This window comes from Platalea leucorodia, assembly GCF_965183815.1.
Source record: "Platalea leucorodia genome assembly, contig: HAP1_HAP1_SCAFFOLD_330, whole genome shotgun sequence".
NCBI classification, from domain to species: domain Eukaryota; kingdom Metazoa; phylum Chordata; class Aves; order Pelecaniformes; family Threskiornithidae; genus Platalea; species Platalea leucorodia.
Window position 1 is genome coordinate 57239 of NW_028121247.1, and position 19615 is coordinate 76853.

Here is a 19615-nt window from a genome sequence, read left to right on the forward strand (position 1 = left end):
TCCGCCGCTGCTCCCCGCCGCCCGGCAGCAGCAGCCCCCCCGGCTGCCGCCGTGCCGCGCCGCGGCCTGCGGCCGGCTGGCAGGAAGCGGCGGAAGCTTCGCGCTCGCCGCCTCCCTCCCACGCTCCCTTCGCCCTCCCGACGCGTGGTTCGTTAACGCCTCCGCCGCCGCGGGGGGGGCGGCTTCCCCGGGCGCGGCGCGCGCGCGTCCCCCCAGCACCGCGCGGGCCGCGGCTGGCAGCTCGTTAGCTTTATTGGGGCGGGAGGGTCGTGTGTGTCCCGTCCCCCCCCCGGGGGCGGGGCGTGCTGAGCGAGCCTCGCGCACACGAAGCGAAGCGTCGAGGGGCGCGGGGCGGGGCGGCGCGCGCGGGCGGCGGGGGCGAGGAGGGTCCGGCGGGACCCCCGCCCCTCAGGGCTTCTCCAGCTGGGCGTCGGCGGCGTGGAGGCTGCCCACGTCCTGGTAGGTGGGCTGCAGCCCCCGCGAGATGTCCTCGTACATGGAGCACTCGTCCAGGTTCAGCCCCTGGGGAGGGGGGCGGGCGGGAGGGGGCGTCAGGCCGGCGGGCGCCGGCCCCCTCCCCGGCCCCCCGCCGCGGCGCAGGGTCCCGGCTCACCTCGTAGAGGTTCTCCTCCTCGTAGGCGCTCTTCTTGCTCTGCAGCAGCCGCTCGTTGGCCCAGCGCTTCTGCCGCCGCCGAGCAGGGGCAGAGTCAGAGTTAGGGAGGGCGGGGGCCACCCCGGCCCCCCCCCCCGCCGCCCCCCCCGGCCCCCCCGCGCGCCCCCTCACCCTGAAGAGGAGGAAGAGGCTGGGCCCCACGGCGCAGAGCAGCAGCAGGATGCCCTCGGCCGTGATGATCCGGTTCTTGGTGGACTCCTTCATGTTGAGGAAGGGGACGACGGTGGGGTCTGCGGCGGGGAGGGGGGAGCGGGCGGGGGTCAGCCCCGGCCCCCCGCCGCGCCCCGCCGCGCCCCACGCCCCCCGGCACTCACCGCGCACCCGCAGGAAGGTGCCGCAGGACTGCCCGGCGGCCCGGCCGGCCTCCACCCGGCAGTAGTAGAGGCCGCTGTCGTTGTGCGTGAGGTGGAGGAAGGTGAGGGTGACGCGGCCTTCCTCGTACTGCAGCTGGCGGCCGGCCTGCCCGGCCTCCACCGGGGCGCGGGGCTGGCTGCAGTTGCGGTGCGGGCAGACCTGGTACCAGCTCACCCGGGCCTCCTTGGGGGCCTGGAACCGGCACTCCAGGCTGAGGTGGTCCCCCACGGTGGCGGTGCGGGACGTGGGGCCGGCCTCCACCGTCACCGCGCCGGCCCCGGGGGCGCAGCGGGCCGCCGCCCTGCCGCCGCTCTCCACGGTCAGGGGGCTGGGGGAGAGCCGGGAGGGGGCCGGCGCCGGCGGCAGGGTGGCCGTGCAGTTGCCCCCGCGGCAGGCCGTGGTGGACGTCCAGCAGAGGTACCCTGCGGGCGGCAACGGGGGGTCACCGCCGCCCCCCGGGCCCCCGCCGTGGGGGCGAGGGTCCCGCCCGGCCCCGCCCCGACACCCCCAGCCCCGGGCCGGTTTCGGTTCCTCCGCCGGGCGCTGTTGACAGGAAGCGCCGGGGCCGGGCCCGGCCGTCTCGGGGGACACGCTGGCAACTGGGGGGCCGCGGGGGCCGCTGCCTTTCGGGGGGCTGCGCCAGCCCCCTGCCCGTTGGGGGTCACCGCTGCCGCGGGGCGCGCTGGGGCCAGCGCGGTTCCCCCTGTTAGAGGCGCGAGGTGGGACGCCGCCGCCGCCGCCGCGGGACGCCCCCGCCCGTGCGCCCGTACCCCGAGACCCCCGTCCCGCCGCGGCCCCGCGCCCCCTCCCCGCCGGCCCCTACCTGGGAGGAGGCAGAGGAGGAGGGGGAGCGGGGCGCCCCGTTTTGGGGGAGCGCCCGCCATGCCGCCGCCGCCGTCTGCGCCGGGCCTCGCCGCAGGAGATGCGCCCCGACGCCCGCGCCCGCCCTCCCGGGGGGCTGCGGCGGGCGGGGCGCGCAGCAGGGTGGGGCGCAGGGCGTCGCCCCACATCCCGCCCCGCAGACGTTGGGGTCCGGGGGTGCGGCGGGCAGGGGTCTGGGGGCGCGGGAGTTTGGGGTTCGGGGGTCCCGGGGCGCAGGGGGTCCCCGGGGGTCCCGGGGCGCGTGGCCCCGGGCGGGGCGCGGGGCGGTCTCGGCCTCGCTCCTCCCGCAGGAAGGGGCGGACGGCGGGACCCGCCCGCGACGGGACGCGGGTTCCTGCTCCCCGGTGCGGCCCCACCGGACCCGGTACGGCCCCACCGGACCCGGTGCAGCCCGGTACGGCCGGCCCGGCGCGGGGAGCGGAGCCCGGCCCGCCCGGTGAGTGCCCCCGCGGGGGCGGAGGTGGCCGCTTCCTGTGGGGCTGCGGGGGGGGCACGCGTGGGGCCGGGGGCTGCCGGGCTGAGGGTGGCGGGGGGCGTCTCTGTCGCCGGTGGGGACTGGGGGGTCCCTGCAGCGGGGCCTCGCCCCCCGGTCCGAGCTGGGGGCACGGCTCTCGCCCTCCCCGGCAGCCTGGCCGAGCCGGGGGTCCCAGAGGCCTTTGGATGGGCCTGGCCCCCCCAGTGCCACCCACACCCCCGGGGAGCCCCCCACCCACCCAAGAAGCAGGGGGGGCCCCCGCCGCCCCTCGCCGCCAGCCCCCCCGCGGCCCGGCTGGACAGTGGCCAACGGGGACAGGGCAGCGGCCGGCACCGCTGCCAGCTGGGCCGCGGGGCTGTGGGGCAGAGGTGAGGGGCGGGCGGGCCATGGGGCAGGACCGGGGGGGGCCGTGGGGCAGGAACCGGGCCGGGGGGGTCCCACCAGCCATGGGGCGCTGCCGCGCCGCGGGCCAAGGCCCTGCCGCCGCCGTGGGGTGGGACCGGGTGCCGTGGGGCAAAGGGCGCGCGGGGGCCGCGGCACGGCCCCACGGCGCCGTGGGGCGAGGGGTGCGCGGGGGCCGCGGCGCGGCCCCACGGCGCCGTGGGGCGGGGGGGGGGGGGAGGCCGGGGGCTGTTGCCGCCGCGCCGCACATCACTTCCTGCAGGAAGCCTCGCTCGCTCCGTAAATAATCTGGGGGCCGCCGCTTTGTTTTACAGCCCGGGGAGACGCCTTTCCGCCGTGGGGTGACGGGGGGGACCCCGAAGAGCCCGGCCCCCCGCTGCTGCCCCCCGCTCCTCGGGGGGGCCGGGGGGGGTTGCCACATTTCCTGCCCGGCCGGGAGCGTTTCGCCAGCTCGGAAGCAGGTAGGAGGGAGGGCGGGGGGGGGGGTGGGGGGTGGTTTTTGGGGAGGGGGGGCAGCGGTGGATCGCGCCCCCCCCGGGGCTGCCCCCTGAAGCGCCGGCGGAGCAGGGGGGTGCGGCCCCCCCCCGCGGCGGGGCTCTCAATGGGGCCCTTTGTGCGGCACAGAGCCCCTTTGAGAGCGGGCGCCGCCCCCCCCGGCCCCCCCCCCAGGCCTCGGCGCCTGCGCCCGCCCGTGCCCCCAAACCGGCCGCCCGCTGCCGGGGGGGGGGCGGCCCGAGACCCCACAAACTCATCTCAGGTGTGACCCCCCTCCGCCCGCAGCTCTGAGCCCGCCAGCCGCAGGACGGGACCCCCCCGCGCCCCGGGGGCAGCATGGAGCCCGAGGAGGCCTTCAACGGGGTGAGCGGTTGCCCCCGTCCCGCTGCCGTGCTCCGGGGGGGACCCCGAGCCCCCCGAGAGGCCGTTCTCCCGGGGGGGGGGGGGGGGGGGGGCCATGCACCCCCCCCCGCGCCCCACAGCGCCCCGTCTCTCCCCAGAGCCCGGCGGCGGGCGCTCGCGGCGCCGGCGGCTCGGTCGTGGCCATCATCGGCGCCGAGGACGAGGACTTTGAGAACGACATCGAGCCGGTGAGCTGGGGGGGGGTGGGGGGGGGCGCACCGGGCACCCCGGCGGAGCTGGGGGGTCCCCCGAGCCTGACGCCCCCCCCCCCTCGCCCCCCCCAGAACCCCGACGACCAGAACAGCCTGTTCCAGAGCCTGGAGCTGGTCCGGCAGCACCCGGCCTATCTCATGGCCTTCCTGCAGCACGTCGTCCTCCAGTTCGACTCCTGCCCCGTGGTAAGCGCGGCCGGGGGGGCCACTGCTGCCCGGGGGGGTCACGGCGGGGAGGGGGGCGCGGGGGGGGCCCCCCACGAGTGTGCGAACGCCCCCGGGGGCTGCGCCCCTGCCTCCCCTCGAGTAACCTCTTCTCTCTGTTCCCCCCTCCCCGCTGGCAGGGGCTGGAGCTGAGGTAAACTATTGGGGAGGGGGAAGGTTTGGGGGGGCAGGGGGGGGTCGCCCCGCCTTCACCCCTGCCCGTGCCCCCCCCTCCGCCCCCCAGCTCTGCTACCTGCACGTGGACATGCTGCGCAGGATGAACCCCAAGGAGGGCAAGAAGCAGTTCCTGGAGTTCTGCCACATGTTCCTGGACAAGGCGGGGGTGAGTGTGTGTGTCCCCCCGACACCCCCGCAGCCCCCCCGACACCCCCGCAGCCCCCCCGCAGCCCCCCGCCCCACAGGGGCCTCGGCGGGGGGGGGGGGGCACCCCCGTCCTCACCCCCCTCTCTCGCAGCTGCTGCGGGTGCCCGTCCCCCACCAGGTGCAGTTCGAACTGGGTGAGTGAAACCCTGCTGCCGGCCTGCTCCCCCCCCCCCCCCCAGAGCCCCCCCCTCCTTTTGGGGGGGCCCCCGCCGGCCCCCGCCGCCCCAGCCCTTCCTCCCTGCCGCACCCAGCTGGCTGCGGCCGAGGCCGGAAGCCGCCTGGGAAGCCCCAGCCAGGGTGAGCTCACGGGGCCGCGGCTCCGAGGGCCGGGGGGGGGGCCGGCAGCCGAGGCAGCGCCGCCTCCCGGGGGGCCGCGGGGGTCCCCCTGAGGGGCCGGGGGCGCCGCCGGCTGACGCCCCCTCCCCGCCAGACCGGACGCGCCCCGAGCTGCTGTCGGACGAGGTGCAGCGCCGGTACCTGCAGGAGATCCAGGCCTTCCAGGAGCCCGAGATCTCCCGGCAGCTGGAGGACTTCAGGTGGGGGGGAGGCCCCGGGAGGGGCGGGGGGCTCGGGGGGGCCCCGCCGGCTGACGCCCCCTCCCGCAGGTCCAAGCGGCTGATGGGGATGACGCCGGGGGAGCAGGAGCTGACGGAGCTGGAGTCCTACCGCACCCGCGACCACGGCATCCGCGAGGCCAAGGAGAAGCAGCTGGCGGAGGTGCTGCTGGCCCGCCTGGAGGAGATGCAGTGAGTGGGGCGCCCCGGGTAACCCCCCCCCGACGCCGGGTAACCCCCCCCGACGCCGGGTAACCCCCCCGCGACGCCGGGTAACCCCCCGAAGCCCCATCCCGGCTTTTCGGCGGTCCCTTCCCTCCGCCACATCTGGCGGCCCTCCCCTGCCGGGCACCGGTCCCAGACCGGAGCCAGCTGCGGCGGGCTGGTGGGGGGAGACCCCCCCTTTTCCCTCCCACCCCGCTTTTCCCGGGTATTGCTCCCGATTGCATCAGCCCCGGCTGGGTATAAACCCCCCCCGCGCCCCCCCACCCCAGCCCAGTCCGTCCCAGTCCGTCCCAGCACACGCACGCGTCTCCTCACCGGATCATGCTCCAGCGCCCGGCCCTGACGCGCCGACATGGGGCTGGCCTGCCGGTGAGGGGCCGGCGGCGGGACCCCGGTGCTGCCGCGGGGCGCGGGGGGGCCGAGGCGCGGTTTGGGGGGGGGTCGGCCTCCCCGGACGCCGGGGTTCACGCTCTCCTCCTTTCCCCAGCCTCACCATTTCTTCCGACGAGGAGAAGAGGTGAGGGGAGCGTTTTCGGGACGGTTGGGCTGGGGGGGGGGGGCGTCTTTCGGGGGGGCTCCTGGGGGTCCCTGACAGAGCGGGGGGGGCTCTCTGCCCCCCAGCCCCGTGGGGGCCGCAGGCGTGGGGTCACGGGGGGCGACACTTGTCCCCCGCCGGGGTGGGACGGCGGCCCCCCGGCCCACCCCAGCCTCGCTCACCCCCGGCCCCCCTCCCAGCTCCGCCATCTTCGGCGCCATCGTCACCTACATGAAGTACCTGGGGGTTAAAACCAAACTGGGCGACGGCAAGAAATCCAAGTCCAACTTCTTCCGCAAAAAGGTGAGGCCCCCTCCGGGGCAGGGAGGGCCCCCCCCAGTTCCCGCTGACCCCCCTCCCCCCCCGATTCCCGCTGACCCCCCCTTCTCCCCGCAGATTTCGGGGAGCAAGAAGGCGGACGAGCTGCCCGCGAAGTCGCGCAAGGGCTTCACCCTGCCGGGGGCGGCCCTCTGGGGCCGGGATGCCCACAGTAAGTGGGGGGCCGCGGGGGGGGGGGGGGGCGCTTCCCCCTTCTTCACGCCCCCCTCCCCATTTCTGCCCGCAGCCGCCCGCCGGAGGCCCCTGCTGCAAGCCTGGGGGGAGACGCCGGGGGGCTTGGCCCCGCCCCCCCTCGCCCCTGCCCCCTCAGCTCCCCCCTCCCCGTTTTCTCTCTTGCAGATGCTGATTTCAGGCAAAGCAAAGTCCCCGAGGGCGAAGGTACCCCCCCCCCGCCCCCCGCCCGGGACCCCCGGCCCCGGGGGGCGCAGCCCCTCGCCCCAGTACCCCCCGCCCCGCATGCCGACACCCCCTCCCCACCGCCTGGGCCCTCGGGGGGCGGAGGGGGCCGCGTTCGGGGGGGCGGGCAGGGTTCGGGGGAGGGATCGGGGGGTGAGGGGTGTTACTGACCCCTGCCCCGGCACCCCCCAGCCGAGAAGGCGCCGCACCCCGAGAGGAAGGGCCCGAAGGCCGCCGAGAGGACGGACGGGGGGGCCGCGCGGCCCAGGGCAGGGGCGGCCGGGACCCCCGACCCCCCCAGCGTGGCCGTCACCATCAACCCCCCGCCGGGGGAGGCCGCCGAGGGCGACGCAGGTGAGGGGGGGGGGCCGCCGGTTTGGGGCGCGAGGGGCCTCAGCGTTCCCCCGGCTCATCCCCCCCCCTCCCGCCCCGTAGGCTCGGACCCCCCGGGCTCCTCGGAGCTGGGAGACCCCCCCCCGCGAGGCCTCTGCCCCCCGGAGCCCCCTGCCGCCGAGCAGCACCCCGCGGAGGAGGGGGCCGAGAACGAGAGGTGAGACGCCCCCCTTTCTGCTGGGGTCCCCCCCGTCCCCGGTTCAGCGAGCGACCCCCCCCCCCCGCTACCCCCCCGCCGGGCCTGTGGGGAGAAGGGGGGCGCAGGGGCCCCCTCCTGTCCCCCCCCGCTTGGCTGCTGCCCCCGCACCCCCTAACCCGCTCTCTCTCCCCAGAAGACGGATCAGGTTGGTGACCCCCGGCCCCCCCCTTGCATGCCTGGGGGGCGCGACGGTGGCGGGGGACGGTCACTTAGAGCCACCCGCTGACTCAGCTAAGTACCGGGGCCCCCCCGGCCCCACGGCCCGGCCCAGGCGCTGGCGGGGGGGTGCCCCCCGGCCCCCTCCCTCCCCCCAGGCCCCCCCGGGCTGAGGCATGGCTCCGCGCCCCCCACTCTCGGACGCATGGCCCCCCCCCAGGAGGTCTCACGCCGTTTCTCTCCCCTCCCCGTCTGTGCACGCCCGCTCCCCCCCCCCCGCACGCTGCCCACCCCCCCCCCGCCGTGCTCTCTGTGCTGCCTGTCCCCGTCCCGTCCGTCCGTCCGTCCCGCTGGGGACGCGTGTCCGCGTGTCCGCGTGTCCGCGTTCGCCCCCTTGGCTTCCCGCCCGCCGCGGGGCGCCCCCCCCCCCCCGCCCTCGCCCCCCCGCGCCCCCCCGCGCCCCGCAGGCTGCCGGGGAAGTTGGGGCGCTCGGAGAGCCTGCGCGTGTACGAGCGGAAGCGTTCCCAGCGCGGCTCGGCCAAGGGCAAGCAGCCGCGCTCCCGCAGCGACGTCGACCTGCAGGCTGCCGCCCGCGCCACCCGCCCGGAGGAGGGGCCCACGCCCCCGCCCGGCCGCCGCCGACCCACGTAGGTGGCGGGCGCCCGGCTGCCCCCCCCCCCCGCCCCCCCCGGGGGTGTTTTGGGGGGGGGGGGAGCACCCCAGGACCACCGCCCCGCCGGGCCCCCTCCCCTCCGCGGGGTTTGGGGTGGGAGGGTGGGCGCCCCAGCGTTGCCGCCCGCCCGCTCCGGCGCTGAAGCCCCCCCTCCCCTCTCTGTCCCCGCAGCCTGGAGCCGGGGGGGCCGGGGGGGGGCGAGCCCCCGCAGTCCTTTCTGCCTCCCCAGTCTGAGGAGACTGAGCCGCGCGTTGCGGAGCTGGAGCTGGAGCCGCCGCCCTGGCGGCAGCTCGCCGCCCCCGACGCCCTCCTCAGGCTGAAGAAGAGCGAAGTCAAGCGGCAAGAAGTCATCAACGGTGAGACCCTCACCCTTGCCCGCCCCGGGCCCCCCCCCCGCCCGCCGGGCTGACCCCCCCCCGCCGCCCCCCAGAGCTGTTCCTGACGGAGCACGCCCACGTGCGCATGCTGCGCGTCCTGCTGGAGGTCTTCTACCAGCCCATGCTGCGGGAGGGCTTCTTCGACGAGCAGGAGCTCTCCAACATCTTCCCCAGCCTGGAGGACCTGGTGGAGGTGCACAGTGAGTCGGGGGGCCCGGGGGGGCGGCGGGGGCGCCGGGGGGGGTCCGACCCCCGCCCTGCCCCAGCCCTCTTCCTCGACAGCCTGAAGAAGCTGCGGGAGGAGAGCGGCTACATCATCTCGGAGATCGGGGACGTCCTGCTGGCCCGGGTGAGCGCGCGGGCACGCGGCCGCCGGGGCGGGAGGAGCGGGAGGGAGCCGGCGAGCGCGCGGGGCTCGTGGTAGCGCGCGGGGCTGGTGGGAGTGAGCTCGTGTGAGCGTGCAGGGCACGCGTGAGCAGGTACGTGTGAGCGTGCAGGGCACGCGTGAGCAGGTACACGTGAGCGTGCGGGATTCACGAGAGCGCGCGGGGCTCGTGGTAGCGCGCGGGGCTGGTGGGAGTGAGCTCGTGTGAGCGTGCAGGGCACGTGTGAGCGTGTGGGATTCACGAGAGCGTGTGGGGCTTGTGGTAGCGCGTGGGGCTGGTGGGTGTGAGCTCGTGTGAGCGTGCAGGGCACGTGTGAGCGTGTGGGATTCACGAGAGCGTGTGGGGCTCGCGATAGCGAGCGAGGCTGGTGGGAGTGAGCTCGTGTGAGCGTGCAGGGCACGCGTGAGCAGGTACGCGTGAGCGTGCAGGGCATGTGTAAGCAGGTACACGTGAGCGTGCAGGGCACGTGTGAGCAGGTACGCGTGAGCGTGCGGGATTCACGAGAGCGTGTGGGGCTTGCGATAGCTGAGCGAGGCTGATGGGAGTGAGCTCGTGTGAGCGTGCAGGGCACGCGTGAGCAGGTACGCGTGAGCGTGCGGGATTCACGAGAGCGTGTGGGGCTCGCGATAGCGAGCGAGGCTGGTGGGAGTGAGCTCGTGTGAGCGTGCAGGGCACGCGTGAGCAGGTACGCGTGAGCGTGCAGGGCATGTGTAAGCAGGTACATGTGAGCGTGCAGGGCACGTGTGAGCAGGTACGCGTGAGCGTGCGGGATTCACGAGAGCGTGTGGGGCTTGCGATAGCGAGCGAGGCTGATGGGAGTGAGCTCGTGTGAGCGTGCAGGGCACGCGTGAGCAGGTACACGCGAGCGCGCGGGATTCACGTGAGCGCGCGGCGCTGAGGCGAGCGCGCAGCACAAACGCGCGGGACCGACGCAAGCGCGCGAGGCTGACGCGAATGCGTCGGGTCGGCGCGTGGGGCTGACACGAGCGTGCGGGGTGAGCGCACGGGTCACGTGCGAGCGTGCCGGATGAGCGCGCGGGGCGAGCGCGCGGGGGGAGCGCGCCGGGCTGACGCGAGCCCCCCCGCAGTTCGAGGGCACGGAGGGCAGCTGGTTCCAGAAGATCTCGGCGCGCTTCTGCAGCCGCCAGTCCTTCGCCCTGGAGCAGCTCAAGGCCAAGCAGCGCAAGGACACCCGCTTCAGCCAGTTCATCCAGGTACCGTGTCCCCCCGGGGGGGGGGTCCCTGAACCCCCGCGCCCCCTCCCCGCGCCCCCCCGACGCTGTCCCGTCCCCCAGGAGGCGGAGAGCCAGCCCCGCTGCCGCCGGCTGCAGCTGAAGGACATCATCCCCACCGAAATGCAGCGCCTCACCAAGTACCCGCTGCTGCTGCACAACATCACCAAGTGCACCGGTGAGAGGGGCGGGGGGCCGGGGGGGGGACGCGCCGCACCCCCAGACCCCCTCAAACTCCCCCAGCTTGTCCTTCCGTCCGTCCATCCGCCCGTCTGTCCTCCCCGCAGAGGCGGCAGGCGAGCGGGCCAAGGTGGAGCAGGCGGCCGAGTGCTGCCGCCAGATCCTGAACCACGTCAACCAGGAGGTGCGGGACATGGAGAACCTCATGGTAAGGGCCCCCCCCGCGTCCCCCCTGCGTCCCCCCCGCGTCCCCCCGCGTCCCCCGTGCCCCCCAAGCCCCTCTCCCCCCCTCACTCCCCCCTTCCCCCGGCAGAAGCTGAAGGACTACCAGCGGCGCCTGGACCTCTCCAACCTGAAGCAGAGCATGGACCCGCTGCTGAGCGAGTTCAAGGTGAGGTGGGGGGGCTGCTGCAGGGTTTGTGGGGGCTGCTGCGGGGTTTGGGGGGGGGTCCCGCCCCCCCAACTCCCCCCTGACCCCCCCCAACTCCCCGCTCTCCCCAGAACACGGACATCACCAAGAGGAACCTGGTGCACGAGGGGCCGCTGACCTGGCGCGTCACCCGGGACAAGGCCGTGGGTGAGCGAGGGGGGCCACGGCGGGGGGGGACCGTCGTGGGGATGACGCGGGGCACCCCGCTGACCCCCCCCGCGGGGTTTTGGGGTCCCCCCAGACGTTCACGTGCTGCTGCTGGACGACCTGCTGGTGCTGCTGCAGCGGCAGGAGGAGCGGCTGGTGCTGCGCTGCCACAGCCGCACCATCACGCCCACGCCCGACGGCAAGCAGATGCTGAGCCCCATCATCAAGCTCAGCTCCGCCATGACCCGCGAGGTCGCCACAGGTGGGGGGGGCTTGCTTTGGGGGGTGCAGGGCCTGTTTGGGGGTGTAGGGCCTGTTTTGGGGGGGTACGGGGCTTGTTTTAGAGTAGGGGGTGTCTGCGTGGGCAAAGGGGGCAGCGGGTGCTGACTGGAGTGACAGGAGGTTGCCGGCGCTGCTTGTGGGGCAGGCGTGTGGGGCAGAGCGGAGCGTGGGGGCTGGGGTCACCCCAAAACGCCCCCCCCCCGACGCCCCCCTCTGCTGCCCCCCAGACCACAAGGCCTTTTACGTCATCATCAGCTGGGAGAATGGGGCCCAGATCTACGAGCTGGTGGCGCAGACGGTCTCGGAGAGGAAGAAGTGAGCGGGGGGGACGCGGGGTCTGGGAGGCCGGGGGGCGTGGGATTTGGGGGGGGGGGGGACACACGCAGCGTTTGGGGGGCTTGGGATTCAGGGGGGACGCGCAGGGTTTGGGGGGGCACGGGATTTTGGGGGCAGCATTTCTCTCCCCCCCAGCTGGTGCGCCATGATCAGCGAGACGGCCGGCTCCCTCAAGCTGCCGGGGTCCCACCGGGCGAAGACGTCACGTGTGGGGCAGAGCCCCCACAGCCCCATCTAGTGAGTGGGGGGCGGTTTTGGGGTGCGGAGGGTGGTTTTGGGGTACGGGGGGGGTTGTCGAGCTCTTCATCGAGCCCCCTCTTTCCCCCCACAGCGGTTACCGGGAGCCGCTGCTGAGCAGCTCGGAGAACGGGGGGTCCCTGAAGGAGCCGCTGCCCCTGGACGGTGAGCGGGGGGGCCGGGGGGGCGCAGCGCCCCGCGCCTGGCTCTGGGGGGGCAGCGGGGGTCTGACGGGCCGTGTGTCCCCCCCCAGAGCGTGAGAAGGACGGGGCGGTGGAGGGCACCGAGTTCGAGGGGAGCCCCGAGAAGAGGGAGGCCGAGCGGGCGCTGGCGGAGCTGCTGGCCCTGCGCAGACCCCCCCGGCCCGGCGGCGAGGGGGGCCTGGCCGCCGCCGCGCTGGGCAGAGGTGAGATGGACGCGCGGACCCCTGCCAGACCCCCGCGCCCCACCCTGCCCCCCAACCCCTGCTGCTGTGCTCCCAGACCCCCCAGCCCAGACCCCCACCATGCCGCTGTGCCCCCAGACCCTCAAACCCAGACCCCCAACCCCTGCTGCTGTGCCCCCAGACCCCCAACCCCTGCTGCTGTGCCCCCAGACCCCCAAACCCAGACCCCCAACCCCTGCTGCTGTGCCCCCAGACCCCCAAACCCTGCCGCTGTGCCCCCAGACCCCCAAACCCTGCTGCTGTGCCCCCAGACCCCCAAACCCTGACCCCCAACCCCTGCCGCTGTGCCCCCAGACCCCCAAATCCTGCTGCTGTGTCCCCAGACCCCCAACCCCTGCTGTTGTGCCCCCAGACCCTCAAACCCAGACCCCCACCATGCCGCTGTGCCCCCAGACCCTCAAACCCAGACCCCCAAACCCTGCCGCTGTGCCCCCAGACCCCCAAATCCTGCTGCTGTGTCCCCAGACCCCCAACCCCTGCTGCTGTGCCCCCAGACCCTCAAACCCAGACCCCCACCATGCCGCTGTGCCCCCAGACCCTCAAACCCAGACCCCCAACCCCTGCTGCTGTGCCCCCAGACCCCCAAACCCTGCTGCTGTGCCCCCAGACCCCCAAACCCAGACCCCCAAACCCTGCTGCTGTGCCCCCAGACCCCCAAATCCTGCCGCTGTGTCCCCAGACCCCCAAACCCAGACCCCCCAACCCCTGCTGCTGTGCCCCCAGACCCCCAAACCCAGACCCCCAACCCCTGCTGCTGTGCCCCCAGACCCCCAACCCCTGCTGCTGTGCCCCCAGACCCCCAAACCCAGACCCCCAACCCCTGCTGCTGTGCCCCCAGACCCCCAACCCCTGCTGCTGTGCCCCCAGACCCCAATCTCTGTGGCCGCCCCCTCCCCATGGCCGCCCTCTCACCCTTCCTTCGCCCCCCCCAGTGTCGGCGCTGAAGCAGCTGCTGCCGGGGCTGCCGCCAGTGGCAGGGGACGGTGACGGGGCTGCCTCCCCCCACGAGGACGCCTGGGGGGGCCCCGGCCCGGCCCCCCCCGAGGAGGAGGAGCGGCGGGACGCGGGCGACGGGGCCGAGAGCGAGGGCGAGGGCCGCGGGCAGCGCCCCGAGGGGGGGGCTGCAGGTACGGGGCGGGGGGGATGGGGCTTGGGGGCGCACGGGGGGATTTCGGGGTGTAACCCCCCCCTCTCTCTCCCTCGCAGGGGGCACCCCCAACGGCCCCTGCTCCCCGCAGTGGGGGTCCCGGCTGCCGGAGGCGGGGGGGCCCGTGCCCCCCCTGGCGCTCCCCCCGCAGCAGGCGGCCTGGCTGGGGGACGAGCTGCAGGGCCTGGAGGAGACGCTGCAGAGGCTGAAGGTGAGGGGCGAGGGGGGGGGGCGTGGGGGGCTGCGTCTCCCCCCGCTAACGGGGTGGGGGTCCGGGCCCCCCCGCTAACGGGGTGGGGGTCCGGGCCCCCCCGCTAACGGGCTGTGGGTCTCCCCCAGGAGATCGAGGAGCATTACTGGCAGCTCCAGGAGTTCCTGGCCAAGCGCAGCTCCGCCGGCTGCCTCTTCACATGAGGGCAGGTACGGGGGGGCCGGGGGGGCCGGGGGGCGAGCGCCGTGGGGCTGGGGGCGCCGCGTCGCAGCAGGGGGCCGCCGCGGGGCGCGTCGTGCTGCGGGGCGCGTCGTGCTGCGGGGCGCGCCTCGCCGTGGGGCTGGCGTCGCGTCGGGGGCTCACCGAGCCGTTTCTCTCTCTCCCCCCAGGCCCCCCCACCCCCCACCGGCCGATTCGGGGCCCCGCGCCGTGGGGCAGCAGCTTGGGGGCCGTATCCTGACTTGTCCGGAGCCCTGCGCCGCGCCGCCGGGGCGCCCCACCTTCCCTGGTACCGTTCTGGGGGGGCCCCCGCACCTCCCCCACCCCCAAGCTGGTTTTTTTTTTTTGTTTGTTTGTTTTATATGTTTGCTGGGATTTTATAGAACTTGATATATATATATGGGACTGCAGCGGGGTGGGGGCGCCGGGGGGGCCCCTGCGGGGGGCTGGGGGGACCCCGCCCAGCTGTGGGGCTGGTTGGGTATTTTTAACCTTTGTACAGAAAACGGGGGGGCTCTGAGGCGCCCCCCCCCGCTACCGCAGGGACCCCAGACCCCCCCCTGCTGTGAGCAGGCGCTGGGATGGGGGGGGTCTGCCCCCCCCCCCCCGAGCCTAGGGGGTTTTTGGGGTGCGTCGGGCAGAAAACCAAAGAATCTGGGAAAATGCCAAAATAAATGGTTGCTTCTGCCCTGCTTGGTCCTTTTGGGGGGGCTCAGCTGGGGCCCCCCCCCGTCGCCTGGGTCCCCCCGCGCCCCCCCAGAGGCGGAGGCGAGGCCGAGCGAGGTGACTTTATTGCTTGAGCAGCCGCCGGGGGGGCGGCGGGGGGGCCGCCTCGTACACAGGCCGGGGGGGTATTTACAGGGGGGGCGCGGGGGGCGGGGGGCTCGTTCCTCCATCACAACGACGCACAAGCGGGGGGCACAGACGATATTGCACTTCCAGTGGCGGGGGGGGGGGGGGGGGGGCGATTAAAAAGGGGGGGGGGCTGCAGGGCCCCCCCCCCAAACAGCGCAGGCGCGTGGGTCCACGCTGGGGGGGGGGCCGGAGTCCCCCCGGCTCTGTCCGCCGTGGGGGGCGGGGGGTCAGGGCCCCCCGGGCCGTGCTCCCGGGGGGGTCAGGGGCCGGACGCCGGGGTCCCCCCGCATCTTGGGGGGGGTCGGGCTCCGTCCGCCAGGCCCCCCCCCCCGGACGACGGGGGTCACGGGCCGCCGGCCAGGCCCTTGCCGCGGCGGGCGGCGGGCAGCGGCGGCGGGGGGCTGCCGGCCTCGTCCCCCGAGCTGCCGCCGCCGTCCGTCACCTCCAGCTCCGAGTCCGAGCCCGGCTCCAGCGGCCGCCCCGAGGCCTCCGGCCCCGCTCCCGTTGTCACCGGTGGCGGGGCGGCGGTGGCGGCGGGCGGCGGCGGCGGCGGCGGCGGCGGCAGCGGCGGGTAGAAGGGCGGCGGGTAGAGAGCGGCGGGCAGCTTGGAGCCCGGCAGCGGCAGCGCCCCGGGCACGTAGGGCCCCCAGCCCCAGGGGTACTCGGGCACCGGCGGCCGCCCGTAGGCCCCCAGCAGCGCCGGCGCCTTCGAGTAGCCGGAGAGACCTGCGGGGGGGCGTCAGCAGCGGGACGGGGCCCGGGACCCCCCCGCCGCCCCCTCCCGGCCCGCGGTGCCGAGCCGGGCCGGGAGCGGGGGTCCCCTGCGCCGCCGCACCGGGACCCCGTTCACCCCCCGCGGGATGGGGCCCGGTGTCCCCGCTGCCTCTGCGGGACGGGACCCCAGTGTCCCCCCCCGCCCCCCGGGACGGCACCCGGTGTCGCCGCCGCCTCCCTGGCGCAGGACCGGGGTCCCCATCCCCGCGCGGGCCCTGTGCCCCCCGTCCCACCCCGGTGCTCACCGGAGCCCAGGAAGGGCATGGCCACCTCCAGCCGCAGCTTCTCGGCCTCGGGCTGGCGCTCGAAGAGGGGCGGCCGCCCGGGGGGCTCGGCGGGGCGCGGGCCGCAGAAGAGCGACTGCAGCGTCTGCGGAGGTCGCGGCGGGGGGTGAGCGGGGGGCTCCGGGCGGAGACCCCCTCCTCGCGCTCTCGCCCGGCCGCCCCCCCGTACCTCGGGGGTGAGCGGGGCGCAGTCGGGGCCGGGGCCCCCCCCGGGGAAGGGCCCGGGGGCCAGCAGCAGCGGGGCGCCGCCGGCCACCTCCAGCAGCGGGTAGTTGACCAGCACCACCTTGCTGAAGTTGAACTTGTAGGTGAAGCGCTTGCCCTTGGTCTTGTGCAGGATCCGCTTGTTGTAGTAGTACCTGGGGGGGCGCGGGGCTGGGGGCGCCGGGGGGGGGGGCCAGGGCCCCCCGCCACCCCCTAGGGCCCCCCGGTGCCCCCAGTGCTCCCCGGTGCCCCCCAGCATCCCCAGTACTCTCTAGTAACCCCCAGCGTCTCTGGTACCCTCGGCATCCCCAGTACTCCCAGCATAGCCAGTACCCCCTAGTGCCCCCCCAGGACCCCCAGCATCTCCAGTGCCCCCAGTATCCGCAGTGCCCCCAGCTTCTCTAGAGCCCCCAGTACCCCCAGCATCCCCAGTGCCCCCAGTATCCCCAGTACTTGCAGTAACCCCAGCATCCCCAGTACCCCCCAGTTCCCCTGAGCATCCCCAGTGCCCCCAGCTTCTCCAGAGCCCCCAGTACCCCCAGTATCCCCAGCACTCGCAGTACCCCCAGCTTCTCCAGAGCCCCCAGTACCCCCCAGTTCCCATGAGCATCCCCAGTACCCCCAGCATCTCCAGTGCCCGCAGTATCCCCAGTACTCGCAGTGCCCCCAGCATCCCCAGTACCCCCCCAGTGCCCCTGAGCATCCCCAGTACCCCCAGCATCTCCAGTGCCCCCAGTATCCCCAGTACCCCCTAGTGCCCCTGAGCATCCCCAGCGCCCCCAGCTTCTCTAGAGCCCCCAGTACTCGCAGTATCCCCAGTACTCGCAGTACCCCCAGCTTCTCCAGAGCCCCCAGTACCCCCAGCATCCCCAGTACCCCCCAGTTCCCATGAGCATCCCCAGTACCCCCAGCATCTCTAGTGCCCGCAGTATCCCCAGTACTCACAGTGCCCTCAGTATCCCCAGTACCCCCTAGTGCCCCTGAGCATCCCCAGTGCCCCCAGCATCTCCAGTGCCCGCAGTATCCCCAGTACTCGCAGTGCCCCCAGTATCTCCAGTACCCCCCAGTTCCCCGAGCATCCCCAGTACCACCAGCATCTCCAGTGCCCGCAGTATCCCCAGTACTCACAGTGCCCCCAGCATCCCCAGTACCCCCCAGTGCCCCTGAGCATCCCCAGTGCCCCCAGCTTCTCCAGAGCCCCCAGTACCCCCAGCGTCCCCCAGCCCTGCTGCCGTGCCGCCGCCCCCGCCGCCAGCAGCGAGGCGCCCTGCGGGCACGGCCGGGGGTCCCGGGGGGGCCCCACCTGAGGGCCCGGCTGAGCTTGTCGTAGTTCATGTGGGGCTTGCACTTGCGGACGCCCCAGAGCCGGGCCACCTCGTCGGGGTCCTTGATGACGAACTCGCCGTAGTCGCCCTGCCAGGCGATCACCTCCCGGTACTCCTCCTTCCGCAGCAGCTCCAGGATGAAGTGCCAGAGCTGGATCTGCCGCGAGCCCGGGCTCGACTCCGGCTTGTACGCCCAGTCCGGGAAGGCGAAGCCTGGCGGGGGGACGACGGCCCGTGGGTGGGGGGGACAGGGAGAGGGGCCTGGGGTGCTGGGTGACAGCGGGGTGCACGGGACGACGTCCCCATGGGCCCCGTGACAGCGGGGTGCCCGGGACGACGTCCCCGTGGGGGCCCGGTGACAGCGGGGTGCCCGGGACGACGTCCCCACGGGCCCGGTGACAGCGGGGTGCCCGGGACGACGTCCCCGTGGGCCCGGTGACACCGAGGTGCCCGGGACGACATCCCCACGGGCCCGGTGACAGCGGGGTGCCCGGGATGACGTCCCCATGGGGCCCGGTGACAGCGGGGTGCCCGGGACGACGTCCCCGTGGGGCCGGTGACACCGAGGTGCCCAGGACGACGTCCCCATGGGGGCCGGTGACAGTGGGGTGCCCGGGACAACGTCCCCACAGGCCCGGTGACACCGAGGTGCACGGGACGACGTCCCCACGGGCCCGGTGACAGTGGGGTGCCCGGGACAACGTCCCCACAGGCCCGGTGACACCGAGGTGCCCAGGACGACGTCCCCACGGGCCCGGTGACAGTGGGGTGCCCGGGACAACGTCCCCACGGGCCCGGTGACAGCGGGGTGCCCAGGACGACGTCCCCGTGGGGGCCAGTGACACCGAGGTGCCCGGGACGACGTCCCCACGGGCCCGGTGACAGCGGGGTGCCCGGGACGACGTCCCCGCGTGTCCCCACTCCCCACCGCCGGCGGCGCGGCGCGGCGAGGCGAGGCCCAGCGGGGTCCCCGCCGGCGTCCGCGCCCCCGTCCGCGGGTACCTGGGGTCCAGAGGGCCGGCACCGGGGGGGTGAGGAGGAGGTCGGAGACGCAGCTGCAGTCCATGGCGCGGGTCACACCTGCGGAGGGCGCGACGCGGGTTGGGGGCGCAGCCTGGCGGGGGGCTGCGGGGGGGGGGGGGCGCGGGGGGGATTTGGGGGTGCAGGGATGGAGCGCGGGGGGGATTTGGGGCTGCAGGGGGGGATTTGGGGGTGCAGGGATGGAGCGCGGGGGGGATTTGGGGCTGCAGGGGGGGATTTGGGGGTGCAGGGATGGAGCGCGGGGGGGATTTGGGGCTGCAGGGGGGGATTTGGGGGTGCAGGGATGGAGCGCGGGGGAGATTTGGGGGCGCAGGGGGGGATTTGGGGCTGTGGGGAGGATTTGGGGACACGGGGGGGGATTTGGGGGCACAGGGGGGGATTTGGGGGCACAGGGGGGATTTGGGGGCGCGGGGGGGGATTTGGGGCTGCGGGGGAGGATTTGGGGACACGGGGGGGATTTGGGGGCACAGGGGGGATTTGGGGGTGCAGGGCTGGGGCGCAGGGGGGATTTGGGGGCACAGGGGGGATTTGGGGCTGCGGGGGGGGATTTGGGGACGTGTGGGGGGGGTTGGGGCTGTGGGGAGGATTTGGGGCTGTGGGGGGAGATTTGGGGGCACAGGGGGGGATTTGGGGCTGCGGGGGGGGATTTGGGGGTGCAAGGGGGATTTGGGGGTGTGGGGCCAGGGCACAGGGGGGGATTTGGGGCTGTGGGGGGGATTTGGGGGCAGAGGGGGGGGATTTGGGGCTGTGGGGGGGGATTTGGGGGCACAAGGGGGATTTGGGGACGCAGGGGGTGATTTGGGGGCACAGGGGGGATTTGGGGCTGCGGGGCCGGGGCGCAGGGGGGATTTGGGGACGCGGGGGGGGATTTGGGGATGCAGGGGGGATTTGGGGACGCGGGGGGGGATTTGGGGCTGCGGGGGGGGTATTTGGGGATGCAGGGGGGATTTGGGGATGTGGGGGGGGATTTGGGGGCACGGGGGGGATTTGGGGGCGCGGGGGGGGATTTGGGGACGTGTGGGGGGGGATTTGGGGACGTGTGGGGGGGGTTGGGGCTGCGGGGGGGGATTTGGGGACGCGGGGGGGGGATTTGGGGCTGCGGGGAGGATCCCCGCCCCCCCCCGGCCCCCCCCCCGCCCCCCCCGTGCCCCCCGGCAGCGGCTTCGTTTCCTTGTTAGTTTTGATTTGGGCCTCGGCGCTTTCAACTCGGCGGCGGCTGCCGCAGCCGGCACTAACGAGCAGCGCTGGGAATTGCGGCCTGCGGCCACCCGCCCGCTGCCGGCACCGGCCCTCGCCCGCGCGGCCCTCGCGCCCGCGCACCCCCCAGCCCCTGTACCCAGTTCCCGTATACGCACAGCCCCTATACGCCTATCCCCTGTACACACAGCCCTTATACACACAGCCCCTATACACACATCCCTTATAGACACAGCCCTTATACACATAGCCCCTATACACACATCCCTTATAGACGCATCCCTTATACACACAGCCCTTATACACACAGCTCCTATACGCACAGCCCCTATACGCCTATCCCCTGTACACAC

The 19615-nt window shown here is 74.8% G+C and overlaps 3 protein-coding genes across 4 annotated transcripts; 1 reads left to right on the forward strand and 2 right to left on the reverse strand.

Annotated features, from left to right (window-relative positions):
* Positions 1-358: 358 nt before the first annotated feature.
* CD79A (CD79a molecule) lies at positions 359-2131 on the reverse strand. Its single transcript, XM_082338990.1, has 5 exons — positions 1851-2131; positions 988-1449; positions 785-903; positions 614-682; positions 359-522 (listed from the first exon to the last, which is right to left on the reverse strand). The coding sequence occupies exons 1-5, from the start codon at positions 2035-2037 to the stop codon at positions 409-411; spliced, it is 951 nt and encodes a 316-aa protein (XP_082195116.1). The 5' UTR covers positions 2038-2131; the 3' UTR covers positions 359-408.
* Positions 2132-2210: 79 nt separating this feature from the next.
* ARHGEF1 (Rho guanine nucleotide exchange factor 1) lies at positions 2211-14269 on the forward strand. Of its 2 annotated transcripts, XM_082338988.1 has the most exons (34): positions 2211-2345; positions 3101-3247; positions 3567-3644; positions 3782-3871; positions 3968-4081; positions 4344-4442; positions 4575-4617; positions 4914-5019; positions 5089-5229; positions 5750-5779; positions 5998-6100; positions 6194-6287; positions 6476-6514; positions 6725-6886; positions 6968-7082; positions 7258-7269; positions 7748-7927; positions 8125-8309; positions 8384-8530; positions 8597-8679; positions 9805-9930; positions 10012-10126; positions 10236-10336; positions 10442-10519; positions 10630-10705; positions 10800-10967; positions 11215-11302; positions 11459-11560; positions 11655-11725; positions 11814-11966; positions 12938-13132; positions 13212-13363; positions 13492-13572; positions 13753-14269. In XM_082338988.1, exons 3-33 carry the CDS (start codon positions 3618-3620, stop codon positions 13564-13566), a joined length of 3270 nt encoding a protein of 1089 aa, XP_082195114.1. In that variant the 5' UTR covers positions 2211-2345; positions 3101-3247; positions 3567-3617; the 3' UTR covers positions 13567-13572; positions 13753-14269. The 2 variants fall into 2 exon arrangements, with proteins under 2 accessions (XP_082195114.1, XP_082195115.1); XM_082338989.1 differs by lacking the exons at positions 7258-7269; positions 7748-7927.
* Positions 14270-14780: 511 nt separating this feature from the next.
* On the reverse strand, positions 14781-18090 carry LOC309604075 (ETS domain-containing transcription factor ERF-like; the record flags this gene model as incomplete). The annotated part of the gene is made up of 5 exons (XM_082338994.1): positions 14781-14935; positions 15457-15580; positions 15665-15854; positions 17003-17237; positions 18027-18090. 5 exons carry the CDS (start codon positions 18088-18090, stop codon positions 14781-14783), a joined length of 768 nt encoding a protein of 255 aa, XP_082195120.1.
* Between the last annotated feature and the right edge of the window lie 1525 nt (positions 18091-19615).